Genomic DNA, 14473 nt, shown 5'->3' with positions numbered 1-14473 from the left:
TCCTCTATGGGCTACGTAACAGCCACTGCCAGCCTGTGGCACGATTTTCAAAACCTTAAAAATCCTATTACTTCAATTTCTCAAACATATGACTATTTTACAGCCATTTAAAGACAAGACTCTCGTTAATCTAACCACACTGTCTGATTTCAAAAAGGCTTTACAACGAAAGCAAAACATTAGATTATGTCAGCAGAGTACCAAGCCAGAAATAATCAGACACCCATTTTTCAAGCCAGCATATAATGTCACCAAAACCCAGAAGACAGCTAAATGCAGCACTCACCTTTGATGATCTTCATCAGATGACAACCCTAGGACATTATGTTATACAATACATACATGTTTTGTTCAATCAAGTTCATATTTATATCAAAAACCAGCTTTTTACATTAGCATGTGACGTTCAGAACTAGCATACCCCCCGCAAACTTCCGGGGAATTCGCTAACATTTTACTAAATTACTCACGATAAACGTTCACAAAAAGCATAACAATTATTTTAAGAATTATAGATACAGACCTCCTCTATGCACTCGATATGTCCGATTTTAAAATAGCTTTTTGGTGAAAGCACATTTTGCAATATTCTAAGTACATAGCCCAGGCATCACGGGCTCGCTATTTAGACACCCGGCAAGTTTAGCACTCACCATAATCATATTTACTATTATAAAAGTTTGATTACCTTTTGTTGTCTTCGTCAGAATGCACACCCAGGACTGCTACTTCAATAACAAATGTTGGTTTGGTCCAAAATAATCCATCGTTATATCCGAATAGCGGCGTTTTGTTCGTGCGTTCCAGACACTATCCGAAATAGTAAAGAAGTGTCACGCGCATGGCGCAATTCGTGACAATAAAATTCTAAATATTCCATTACCGTACTTCGAAGCATGTCAACCGCTGTTTAAAATCAATTTTTACGACATTTTTCTCGTAGAAAAGCAATAATATTCCGACAGGGAATCTCCTTTTCGGCAAACAGAGGAAAAAATCCCAAAGGCGGGGGCGGTCGGGGTCACGCGCATAAGCCCAGTGTCCCTTGATCGGCCACTTGAGAAAGGCGATAATGTGTTTCAGCCTGGGGCTGGAATGACGACATTCTGTTTTTTCCCGGGCTCTGAGCGCCTATGGACGACGTGGGAAGTGTCACGTTAGAGCAGAGATCCTTAGTAAATGATAGAGATGGAAAAGAAGTTCAAGAAATGGTCAGACAGGCCACTTCCTGTAAAGGAATCTCTCAGGTTTTGACCTGCCATTTGAGTTCTGTTATACTCACAGACACCATTCAAACAGTTTTAGAAAATGTAGGGTGTTTTCTATCCATATGTAATAAGTATATGCATATTCTAGTTACTGGGTAGGAGTGGTAACCAGATTAAATCGGGTATGTTTTTTATCCAGCCGTGTCAATACTGCCCCCTAGCCCTAACAGGTTTAAGTTTTAAGGAGTTGACAAAAATAAAATATTTCTTCTTCAATCAAGTAATATACAAAGTTTTCCTCAGTTTCTTTATGACTCTAAAACCTAATCATATAATGTCCTATCTTAATCTGTTCGGCAGATGGAGTTGACAGTTTACGGTTGTGACAATGGTGATTTTAATATTGTTTGTTTAAATCTAACAAAAGGAGAGAACTTTACAGACCATGAGTTGTCTTGTTGCACTACAGGTAATGAGGACATGAAGAAGGGGTCCTTATGGTGAAGCTGTCCCTGCTCATTCATGATTCATTTAGGATTTTAGACAAATCTGACAGAGTTGACCAAATCTCCTAGTTTTGAGAGAAATATTCTTTAAAGTCAGAGAGGGCTATTGGAAGAAACTACATAAGATATTTTTTCAGTTAGTATTCATTATTGCCTGTTTTTAAAAATGTTAAACACTTTTTTTGGAGAGTTGAAATTGGGATCCTTTGTAAGGGCATTTCCGGGCATAGGGCCGACATGGAAATTAATAATATTGAAAAGATTTGGACAATTCCAAAAGCAAATCTTTGCTCTAATAAAATTCCCCTAAATGTATTTTTAAGCTCAAATAATGCAAAAAAATATATACAAAAATAAAGTATAAAAATCTAGTTCGCATGCCGGACAAGGATTGTCATGACTTTCAAGAATCCCTGAATTAAGATTTGTCACTCATGAAAACAGGAATAATAAGGTTTGGATCTGGAGAAAACATTTACTATTGCACTGGGAACTAAATATACTGCTCAAAAAAATAAAGGGGACACTTAAACAACACATCCTAAATCTGAATGAAAGAAATAATCTTATTAAATACTTTTTTCTTTACATAGTTGAATGTGCTGACAACAAAATCACACAAAAATAGAGGTCTGAATTTGGAGTCACACTCAAAATTAAAGTGGAAAACCACACTACAGGCTGATCCAACTTTGATGTAATGTCCTTAAAACAAGTCAAAATGAGGCTCAGTAGTGTGTGTGGCCTCCACGTGCCTGTATGACCTCCCTACAACGCCTGGGCATGCTCCTGATGAGGTGGCGGATGGTCTCCTGAGGGATCTCCTCCCAGACCTGGACTAAAGCATCCGCCAACTCCTGGACAGTCTGTGGTGCAACGTGGCGTTGGTGGATGTAACATGATGTCCCAGATGTGCTCAATTGGATTCAGGTCTGGGGAACGGGCGGGCCAGTCCATAGCATCAATGCCTTCCTCTTGCAGGAACTGCTGACACACTCCAGCCACATGAGATCTAGCATTGTCTTGCATTAGGAGGAACCCAGGGCCAACCGCACCAGCATATGGTCTCACAAGGGGTCTGAGGATCTCATCTTGGTACCTAATGGCAGTCAGGCTACCTCTAGCGAGCACATGGAGGGCTGTGCGGCCCCCCAAAGAAATGCCACCCCACACCATGACTGACCCACCGCCAAACCGGTCATGCTGGAGGATGTTGCAGGCAGCAGAACGTTCTCCACGGCGTCTCCAGACTCTGTCACGTCTGTCACATGTGCTCAGTGTGAACCTGCTTTCATCTGTGAAGAGCACAGGGCGACAGTGGCGAATTTGCCAATCTTGGTGTTCTCTGGCAAATGCCAAACGTCCTGCACGGTGTTGGGCTGTAAGCACAACCCCCACCTGTGGACGTCGGGCCCTCATACCACCCTCATGGAGTCTGTTTCTGACCGTTTGAGCAGACACATGCACATTTGTGGCCTGCTGGAGGTCATTTTGCAGGGCTCTGGCAGTGCTCCTCCTGCTCCTCCTTGCACAAAGGCAGAGGTAGCGGTCCTGCTGCTGGGTTGTTGCCCTCCTACGGCCTCCTCCACGTCTCCTGATGTACTGGCCTGTCTCCTGGTAGCGCCTCCATGCTCTGGACACTACGCTGACAGACACAGCAAACCTTCTTGCCACAGCACGCATTAATGTGCCATCCTGGATGAGCTGCACTACCTGAGCCACTTGTGTGGGTTGTAGACTCCATCTCATGCTACCACAAGAGTGAAAGCACCGCCAGCATTCAAAAGTGACCAAAACATCAGCCAGGAAGCATAGGAACTGAGAAGTGGTCTGTGGTCACCACCTGCAGAACCACTCCTTTATTGGGGGTGTCTTGCTAATTGCCTATAATTTCCACCTGTTGTCTATTCCATTTGCACAACAGCATGTGAAATGTATTGTCAATCAGCGTTGCTTCCTAAGTGGACAGTTTGATTTCACAGAAGTGTGATTGACTTGGAGTTACATTGTGTTGTTTAAGTGTTCCCTTTATTTTTTTGAGCAGTGTATATTGTTTTAAAGTGTTATTGTGTACGTATGCAATTTCACTTAGTGCATAATGGCCTGGATCTTATTGCAGTGGATAAGAGTATTGAAGCAATCCACCAGAAGCCACAGTTGTCTGATAACTGAATATAGTACCATGGCCTATTTATTGCCTTTACCTCCCTTATCTCACCTCATTTGCTCACATTGTATATAGACTTACTGTATTATTGACTGTATGTTTGTTTTACTCCTGTCACGTCCTGACCAGTAAAAGAGGTTGTTTGTTATTGTAGTTTGGTCAGGGCGTGGCAGGAGATGTTTGTTTAGAGTGTTTCGGGGTTTGTTGGGCTATGTTCTTTGTTAGTCTATTTCTATGTGGTGTTTATTGGGTTGACCTTCAATTGGAAGCAGCTGCTCCTCGTTGCTTCTAATTGAAGGTCCTATTTAAGAGGGGTGTTTTTTCTATGGGATGTGTGGGTAGTTGTTTCCTGTTTAGTGTTCGTGCACCTGACGGGACTGTTTAGTGTCGTTTGTTGTTTTTGTATACGTGTTTCTTTAGTTTTTTCCTTCTTTAATAAAATAAGAAGATGAGTTTACACGTTCCCGCTGCGTTTTGGTATAATCCCTACGACACCCGTGACAACTCCATGTGTAACTCTGTGTTGTTATATGTGTCGAACTGCTTTGCTTTATCTTGGCCAGGTCGCAGTTGTAAATGAGAACTTGTTCTCAACTTGCCTACCTGGTTAAATAAAGGTGAAATAAATAAATAAAATGATTATACTGGTGGGGTCTTGACTGGTCACATGGCAACAGTAGCAGTCCTGATAGGCTAGACTTCTCTGGGGCAGACAGACTGATGTTCCCTGGGTATTAACTCCCAGACAGGAGAAGTCTGTCACTCCAGATCAGAGTCCTTTCCTGATTCGCTCATTATTCATTAATAGGTCTCATGTCTCCACTGAGTCCAGTCTCTCAGTTAAATAGCTGCAGCCTGTGGGAGTGTCTACATTGGTTACCTGAATCACCTTGTTCTTTACAAAAGGTAAAGGAAGAAGAAGTGTCTCATCATATCCGTTTGAAGACGTAGCACTAATGTTTTACTTTTTACCCAATGGGAGATACAAAGTCAGCTAGACTTTTAAGCGTGGACCTGGTGAATGTAGATTCAAATAATTAAACATCACCTTTATTCTTGTAAAAGGTCTACAGTATGGCGAGCTATGTGCGTGAAGATACTTCTGGCCAAACAGGGGATTCTGCATTAGGCAGTTCCACTGCCATCTTTGCTCCTCCATTAAATATTTCATAGAGCTCGCTCTCCAAATAGTGGCCCATAACAACTCAATTATTCAGGAGGTTTTACATTAGGATGACTGAATCACAGACAAACAACAGACACTGCATGTGTTCAGTCCTTCATTGGATTGGCTAGGAAAGCAATCAATTACTGTTTCCATTTTATAGCTGCAGTTGTCTGAGGGCACCTTTTGTTTGTGGGAAGCAAAATCATTTGTTGACATCTTGTTGATGGGGCCATTTATATCTCAGAACTAATTCCTGATGATGGTTTTCTGTTCCTCATTTAGCAATAGTGGGAAGTGTTCCTTGTTTTACAAATTGTAAAGCATTTTTATTGAAGTTGTACTTTATGCTTACATGATTAAATAATTGTAATTTGACAGAACGTGAATGCCATTGCCATAACAAACACTTTATTTTACCACCCAATAGGAAATAACAAAGCAACCAAACCATCTTCGCTGGACCTTACATAATTTCCCTGAATCTTTAATGTCCACTAAAATAAAAAAAGGCAGTTTTGGTGCCCTCATTTTCCAATATGTTTTTCAATCTCATTTTCCAATATGTTTTTCAATGTAGCGTAATGAAAATCACTAATACCTCTTCTGAAGGAGTCTGAGAGAGTGTCTATGGGCCAGTTCAAGACTTCAAGAGAGGTGCATTAACTAATACTGTATCATGATAATAAGTCACAACATTCAGATTCTGCTTCAACATTTTTAATTAGTTCATTCAGAGCAAGCTGAGAATACAAGCACACAATCACAACACGTCTGCAGTATATGACATCCTATTGTCTTCATTTCACACGGTTTGAGTACATTCGCATCAAACTGACAGCATATAGATGAGAGAGTAATAGCACCAAGGTGTGGTGTGCTCAGCACGTTAGTTACTGTACTGGGGGGCAGGCGCTAGGAGCTGGTGGGCTGCGGAGGTCTAACACACCGAACCCTGACAGGCACTAGAGAACAGGGTGGTATGGGGGTACAATAGACAGTAGCAGACACACAGCAGGATATGGGAGGACTGCCACATACTGTAACACACTGGCGGACTGCAGGTGCACAGACATAAGAGAGACAGGGTGAGATGATTTCAGAGTAGCACTCACTGTGAATAGATGTGATATCAATGGTTCCAGACAGACAGCTGCATGTTCCAAAAAGCGGTTTTGATCTTCTTATCCTGGCCCCCTCTTTATCTTTCTACACCTAACTACTGAGCCCATTGAAGAAGGTGGAGGTGATTGAGTAAATACAGTAGGTTCTCCTATGTCCTATATCATACGTATGCTCATTTTTTACATTATACATGGTTTTGCACACCAATAGCGTCACAGCTTTGTAATAGATAACGACATATCATTAAAGAGGGGTATATTATCAGAAATAAATCAGTTTTCATACTGTATCAAATAACTGGAAAGTGGACAAAGTGGTTCTCACATTGAAGAAGGCAGTAGAACCATGTGTGTGAAGGGCAAAACTACAAAGCTTGTGGGTTGACATAACAGTTTCAATAGGCACTAGAATACTAAGTGCCATCTTTTGTACTGTATGTCAGTGACAGTTTTCTTGTTTGTTTGTGTAGACACTTATGGTATGAGATCAGACTATGAGTACACATGCAGTAATTCTGGAAATGGTTTGCCCCCTTTGATTTCTCATGAATGATTTCAATTACAAGCTAGATTGTGACCGTGAGAATAGGATACTAGAATGCTACTATACGACCACAAATAGGGCCTTGCATGCAAGCTGTAGCAATTACATTACAGTTCAATTGGTTTCTTAGCAACCAAATTTATGAAACCAGATATCCTCCTGAATATGATGAAATATTAAATGAAATCTTGGTCCAAAGAGCGGAGTCCCTGTAACCAGGAAACGCTACAGTAGTTAAGATGTTATATCTGCAGAGACCACATAGTCAATGCCGTCTAAGAGATGGAAAAAAAGAACCATAGAGAACCCATCATCAGTATGATGATAGGTAGTCAGAAAGAAAAGCTCAACCTCTCACTGCCTTCAACGGCCGTTTAAGAGCCACATACTGCGTATCAATGGCTCTCTGTTTTAGAATGGTTAATCAGCCTTTCTACAAAGGTTTGACAAATGCAACAAAATAATAATAAAAAAGGTGCTGAAGTTTTAACAGAGAGAGGAAGTGCACACACGCGCGCGCACACGCACACACACACACACACACACACACACACACACACACACACACAAAGTATTATAGTTAAACAAGAGCATGGTGAAGATGTCAAACTGTCAACTTAAAAGCTCCACATCTAGTGAGTATACACAGAGATGAGGAACATGAAGGAAAAGACAAAGAGAAGGAGATAGACCAAATGGATGAGAGTTCTCTAATTCATTAGGCAGCCTTTAATTCCCAAAATGAAGTAGTGCAGAGATGTTTTGTTTTTACTTTTTTGCCTCAGCCAGTCTATTGCTTATCTCTTTGCTCTTCTTCGAGATAACGCCTCCTTCTGGCTTGGACTCGTCTGGTTTGGTACTCGTGGAGGTTTTCTTCTTGGTTGACAGTGCACCAGCGATGGTCTTCTCTTTCGCCTTTTTCACCATTTTGCTCGTTGTTGTTGGTGTCTTTTTTGGTTTGGTTTTTGTCTTGTCCACCTATAGGGGCAGAGACGAGGGCATTTTGTAATTGACATCCTCCTAAAACTGGATGTAAACTATGCAGCCAAAATGTCACCAGTCCAGGTTTCAGTATCATCTTTGCAATGATACTGTATGATACAATAATACAAAGAGCTCATGAATCTCTAAGGTAATTCATTTCCTGGAAATGTTACAGTAAATCTTTATTATGAGCATGCAATACATACCATCCTGTTACTAACATCAAATAAAAATAAAATAGCAAATGTCATCATCTTGCTGGTAATATTTGCAATGCGTGGTTAGTGCACTTACAATGAAAGAAAACCACTTGTGTCCATTGGAACAAAATCTCTGTTTAGAAAAACGAATTTCAGTGTCTAAAATACAAACTTACAGTATAAAGTTGGGGTTAGTATATGAACAACTAACTTAATATGCACAATCTTATTCTATTTCCCTGGGACGAGACTATATTTTTGGTCATATTCAACATTTTTTTTTTTTTTTTTCAAGAAAATTGTGATGTTTGCTTTTTGTATGAAGTGCCTCTTCTGACACCAATCAAACCAAAGGACTGAGAGTTGAAATGTCATGCAAAATAATACATTCATTTAATGAATCCAAGCTCTCTTGGTGGTCTTGAGAGAGGCATTCCAAATTCTGAAGATGTGGCTGACAGCTTTACAGAAGGATTGAATTATCTGTCAGTTTGGTGGCTAATGTGACCCTAGTCCTGTTGGTTAAGGTGCATTAATCAAGGCGTGAGTTAATCTGAGGTTAACCTCCATGCCTTCCAGAAGAAATTGACAACACACCTGACTACAGCAGATCTAGAATAGAGCTGCTCTCAGTCTCAGAACAATCCTACAAGAGTGAGAGAGGGAGGGGCCATATAAACACAGCATGCAGACACATGAGACTTTCCTACCACGCACAAACATGCACGTGGAGATTTAATTAACCTTGATTGATTACATTAGTTTTGTGATGTGCTAATGCTTATCTTCATTTTGTAGTTTAGACAGTTCCTCTGGGATTGTATGCTGTACAACTTTACAAAGTAATTAGGACCATGGAACAGGTTACAGTGATGATCTCAATCGTTATTATTGTAGCATCTAAATCAAAATAGTATATTGCTTGAAGGAGAACATATACATGAAAACAACCATGTCCAGAAGAACTAATGCAGTTGGAAGTGTAATTTGCATTATCTTAATTTTCAATGAGACATAAATACATAAACAGGAATTGGCCCGTCACAGCAACAGGTTGGAAAACTCTAAATTGAACATGTATTCTGTGCAATTAGATACACATTTTAACATAAAATAGTTAGTGTTCAGTGTCACATGCATGTTGATGTGGGCTCACCTTGGTGGTCTCCTTGCCGCCCGGCTCGTTGTACAGGCTGCGTATCCTCCTGCGCTCCAGTAGCTTGTTGTCAGTGGGCTGCACCTTGGTCTGCTCCCCCTTGTAGGTGGCGCTGTAGCTGGTCTCCAGGCTGGTCTTGTCCTTCTCATCCAGAGGAGGTTTGTACTGAGACTGGGGCTTGGTTAACTTCACTGGCTTCACGTCTTTGTACGCCTTGAACTCATTCCTGAAAAACAATGAATCAGCAAACTCAGCATTAGTTCCACTGTTGTTTTTTCTAGATGCCACTGTATTAATTAATCATAAAACAAATCACTTAGCCTTATTATGAATCCCAAACAAACATTGCTGTTGCCCAAAATTGGTGGGAGGAAATTGACCAAAATGACATCTACAGCCAAAGTGTACACTGGGAGTGTAGTATGACTCGTTAGTCACTTTACTCCCCATTACAGTAACTACAACACAGAGCTTCTGCTTACTTTTACACACAGACGACAGCTTCAAAACTCGCTCCACATTTTACACAAAAACTAATTGACCTTGCAGTCAAAAATGAGAGAAACAAAGGGAGAGCCCCCCCAGAGAGGCCTTAGGGATATGTTGAGAACAGTAGACATGATTATATCCAGAGCTCCTTTACTGCCTTGGCCCTGACATGATGTGCTACTGTATTGATCTGGTAATAGAGGAGGATTAAACTGGGGACAATCAATGCTGCAGCAGCTACCTATGACAACATTAGTCCGATCATCATGATCACAGGACACTGAAATGAGAGAACATATGTTATATCAAATATCAAACAAAAAAAACCATGTAAGATTAATCTAGAAAGAATCAGACAGTTCATGATGGAGAGGCAGCGTTGGCTTTCTTGAGTAGATTATAAAGCCCAGTAGGGATTATGTGCACTTTATTGTCAATAGACTGAAGGCTACATGCATCTTGGCTTTGCTACTGCTAGTACAGTAACTACCTAAATACATGCATCAATTGTTAATCAATTGTATTTAAAAGTTGTGCACAATATGTTCTTCTCTTACCAACATTTAAATACAATTGATTAACAATTGATGCATGTATTTAGGTAGTTACTGTAATGCTATATTAAGATGTTGTGTAATTATTAATTGTACATTGGGTATTGGCTAAGCAACACAAAATATTGTGTTATGCCTTATTAAATAATTTGGGGCTCCACAATAAAGTTCATTGTGGCCTACATTCCATGTTTAATTTATGGTTGATATACTGTATTTCAACTGTGAAAAAATATATTTCAGAGGCAGAAAATGTGCACATAAAGTAATTCAATAATAAACATTCAATGAAAATACATAGTCCCACAGTAATCAGATCGTCACCTATAAGAGCTGCCAGTGCCAGTTGAGACGACCTGTTTTATCTGTCTGTTCAGCGCGTCTGCTGCTGCCCTTCCTTTCCCCTCCACAGTGGCTCCTGCTGGTGGCAGTCCCTCCGTTTTGGCACTCACTTTCTTCTCTACAGTCTTCTCCTTCTTCACTGGTTTCTTTTTCCTCTCTATGGATTCTTTCTCTTGCACCTTTTCTTCAATTTCACTCTTCTCCACACCGCTCTCGGGCTCTGTGGCTGCATGCTCCAATTTGGTCCCTACGCCTCCTTCTTGGGCACCGGAGGAGGCGGTGGGGCTGGGTTTGGGGATCCAGGGGTGGTCTCCCTTTTTCGGGACAGGCCATGGTTTATAATCCTTCTGATACTGGGTTACGTTGTTGAAAGGAGTCGCCGAGGGGTGATATTCATTCTTGGGTTTGTAGCTGGGCTCCGGGCGTATATCTTTCCATTCCCTGAAATCCTGGCGCATCACAGACGCACTACAGCCATGTTTTCCTGATGCGGCACCAGTCGCGGGCGGTGCCTTGGCCGCCACCGCCGCCGGTTCACTGTGAGAAGGTTGGGTTTCTATGGTGATAGGTCCGGTCCTCGTCTGTCTAGATGGAGGCTGAGGATGGAGGTGTTGCACCTCGGCCACATCCGAATATTTCGTGAAAACCAGAGGCACGGCGATGTCTGCTTTGTCTAATTCACTCCAGAAGCGGTTAATGCAGCAAGCCCGTGTGATGCACGGCCATGCCATAATCAACGATGGAGATAGAATAACCTATGTACTTCAAATCTGAATCAAATTGTTAGGCTACTGATGAGAGTCCCGAAAGAACGTCCTACTCACGGACTGGAGACTGGGAAATGATGCTCCCTGCACCCACTCAAATTCTGTCCAGTCAGGAAAATGTACTTGTCTACCTATATCTCATTTTTTTCAGAAATCCTACGATGCTTGCTAGATGGTAAGAAATGTAAGAGCCTTATAATACAAATTAGCGAAGTCGTTTGTAGGCTACTAGTTCTGCACGGCTAAAATAATTTAAGTTGAAATAGACTAGATTTGCTGTGTGGAGCACATTGCATTCGCGGTCTGGATCGGCTTTCTGGTTGCGCATCAGAGCGACCCCACCCCGCTACGTTTCGTAAAACCTCAGAAGATGCCCTGGGTCTGCATTGTGAACTGTCACCTGGGTCGGTCACGTCTAGGCCTTAAAGAGGGAGGAGACGCTGCCTGGTTAACCCTCCTTTTCCCGTGGATGATGTACAGACACGGTCGACCTCGGTCTAGTGTACAGTATAGCTTACCTCTGCCCTCACAAACTATAGAATAGAATGTATGATGGGAGATGTACAGGTAACTGCCAAAATAATGGAAACACGTAAGTATGAGTGATACAAAGTATATTAAAATCAGGTGCTTTCACACAGGTGTGGTTCCTGTCTTAATTAAGCAATTAACATCCCATCATGCTAAGGGTCATGTATAAAAATGTTTGGCAGAACATTGTTTTGGCTACCATGGCTATGCCCCCATAAGATGACAATGCCCCCATCCCCAGGGCATGAGGGGTCATTGAATGGTTTGATGAGCATGAACATTATGTAAACCATATGTCATGGCCATCTCAGTCACCAGATCATAACCCAATTGAACACTTACAGTATGTGAGATTCTGGAGCAGTGTCTAAGGCAGCATTTTCCACCTCCATCAACAAACACCAAATGATGGAATTTCTCTTGGAAGAATACTGTCGTATCCCTCCAATAGTGTTCCAGACACTCTATGCCAAGGTGAATTGAAGCTGTTCTGGCTCATGGTGCACCAACACCCAATTAAGACACTTTATGTTGGTATTTACGTTATTTTGGCAGTTACCTGTATGTCTATAGCCTAAAGCTCTGTGAGTAGGCTTTAGTTCAATACAGTACATGACAAAAAGTATGTGGACATCTGCTCATCGAACATCTCATTCCAAAATCATGGGCATTAATATGGAGTTGGTCCCCCCTTTGCTGCTATAACAGCCTCCACTCTTCAGGGAAGACTTTCCACTAGATGTTTGAACATTTCTGTGGGGACTTGCTGCTATTCAGCCACAAGAGCATTAGTGAGGTCGGGCACTGATGTTGGGCGATTAGGCCTGACTCGCAGTCTGTGTTCCAATTCATCCCAAAGGTGTTTGATGTGGTTGAGGTCAGGCCTCTGTGCAGGCCAGTCAAGTTCTTCCACACTGAATCATTTCTGTATGGGCATCGCTTTGTGCACGGGGGCATTGTCATGCTGAAACAGGAAAGGGCCTTCCACAAACTGCTGCCACAAAGTTGGAAGCACAGAATCATCTAGAATGTCATTGTATTCTGCAGTGTTAAGATTTCCCTTCACCGGAACTACGGGGCCTAGCACAAACCTTGAAAAACAGCCCCATACCATTATTCCTCCTCCACCAAACTTTAAAGTTAGCACTATGCATTGGGGCAGGTAGGGTTCCCAGATTCGTCTGTCAGACTTCCAGATTTCATGAAGCTCCGGCGAACAGTTCTTGTGCTGATGTTGCTTCCAGAGGCAGTTTGGAACTCAGTAGTGAGGACAGACTATTTTTAAGCACTATGCAGTTCAGCACTCAGCAGTCCCCTTCTGTGAACTTGTGTGGCCTTCCACTTTGCTGCTCAGTCGTTGTTGCTCCTAGACGTTTACACTTCACAATACCCAGCACTTACAGCTCTAGCAGGGCAGAAATTTGACAAACTGACTTGTTGGAAAGGTGGGATCCTATAACGGTGCCACGTTGAAAATCACTGAGCTCTTCAGTAAGACCATTCTACTGCGAATGTTTGTCTATGGAGATTGCATAGCTGCTCGATTTTAAACACCTGTCAACACTGGGTGTGGCTGAAATAGCCGAATGCACTAATTCAAAGGGGTGTCCACATACCTTTGTATATATAGTGTAGCATCAATACTGAGTAATTATAAGTAGACCTATGGTGCTTGAGGGTATTGGGGTGTGATTCAGTGTGAGTAGTCCTACTTTATTGAGTATGTAAAGGTCACAAATATCAGTCGCAGAGACACCGCTGGGAACAAACACAGAAACACAGAGGGATTGAAAAAGCTACAAACAGTTGGAACAACCAGGGCATTATTCAAAACATTTACATGTGGCTGAGAGATACAAAGTATCATCAATTATAGGCTTTGTGAACGGGTAAATTGCACAATTGTTTTAGGTTTCATATCATGTGGGAACGTTATCGAATAAGCAAATATGCGGCTTATAATGCATTTAGGCATTTTGTCTCCATAAATGAGACTAAAAGTGTCATTGATGGATAGCCTACCTGTCTTTGCTCATAGTGATCTGTTTCAATCTGTACATTAAGTAAGGAAACATTGCCAATATAATTCAGTTGGCAATATTTATTTTATTATACTTGATTCACAGAAGACTCCTTATAAATATGTACAGTATGCAAGATACATGTTCATGTTTATTTTCACCATGATTCATTCATTGGTTTCAATGTGGGGTCAAGGTTTCCTTTATTAAACAAAAATGTTAAGATTACAGGATCATTGCAAAACAAAGACATGCTGTTAGCTGTTACAGTAGCTGTTATGAACCAAGGACAGTCTATGAGACACGTTGTCTCAAAGCACTGAAATGGAATCTTTCACCCCATGACTACCATTGGATTTTCCCAGCTTGTGTATCTGTTCATTTCGATTTTGACGCCATGATCCATGGGCTGATTGCTTAGGGAAAACACATTTGTTCAATCAAAGAAAAAATAAATTTACCTTTCTGTTTGATTTTGCTATCGGACACATTTCCTTTATTAGTTGACAATCATCATTGACACCCAATTCATCCCTTGCTTCAACCTGGTCTCAGAGAATTTTGTTTTATTCTGTACGTAAATACACAACACTTCATCATTTAGTATGATATTACGTTTCATATTAAGTTATGTATTAATATGTGGATGTCCATCACCCCTTTCGTATTATATATTACAAATTACATGATGAAGTTCAAACTCGCAACCTTTGGG

The 14473-nt window shown here is 41.3% G+C and overlaps 1 protein-coding gene across 2 annotated transcripts; it reads right to left on the bottom strand.

Moving 5' to 3' along the window:
* Positions 1 to 5750: 5750 nt before the first annotated feature.
* LOC106613004 (microtubule-associated protein 6 homolog) lies at positions 5751 to 12880 on the bottom strand. Of its 2 annotated transcripts, XM_014214813.3 has the most exons (4): positions 10422 to 12880; positions 9055 to 9280; positions 8496 to 8544; positions 7574 to 7692 (listed from the first exon to the last, which is right to left on the bottom strand). In XM_014214813.3, the coding sequence occupies exons 1-3, from the start codon at positions 11168 to 11170 to the stop codon at positions 8500 to 8502; spliced, it is 1020 nt and encodes a 339-aa protein (XP_014070288.1). In that variant the 5' UTR covers positions 11171 to 12880; the 3' UTR covers positions 7574 to 7692; positions 8496 to 8499. The 2 variants fall into 2 exon arrangements, with proteins under 2 accessions (XP_014070287.1, XP_014070288.1); XM_014214812.3 differs by lacking the exon at positions 8496 to 8544 and having other exon boundaries at positions 5751 to 7692; positions 10422 to 12364.
* Positions 12881 to 14473: the final 1593 nt, after the last annotated feature.

Source organism: Salmo salar, chromosome 09, assembly GCF_965601325.2.
Source record: "Salmo salar chromosome 09, fSalSal1, whole genome shotgun sequence".
NCBI lineage: Eukaryota > Metazoa > Chordata > Actinopteri > Salmoniformes > Salmonidae > Salmo > Salmo salar.
This window is presented reverse-complemented; position numbering and strand designations above follow the sequence as displayed.

What these genes read in the sequence shown, in the direction of transcription:
- LOC106613004 (XM_014214812.3), bottom strand. Translation starts at nt 11,170, where the DNA reads ATGGCATGGCCGTGCATCACACGGGCTTGCTGCATTAACCGCTTCTGG. An exon ending in GGCACTGGCAGCTCTTATAG is followed by an intron (nt 9,281 to 10,421) that starts GTGACGATCTGA and finishes ATTGTTTTTCAG; the next exon opens with GAATGAGTTCAAGGCGTACA. An exon ending in GCGGCAAGGAGACCACCAAG is followed by an intron (nt 7,693 to 9,054) that starts GTGAGCCCACAT and finishes CTGCCCCTATAG; the next exon opens with GTGGACAAGACAAAAACCAA.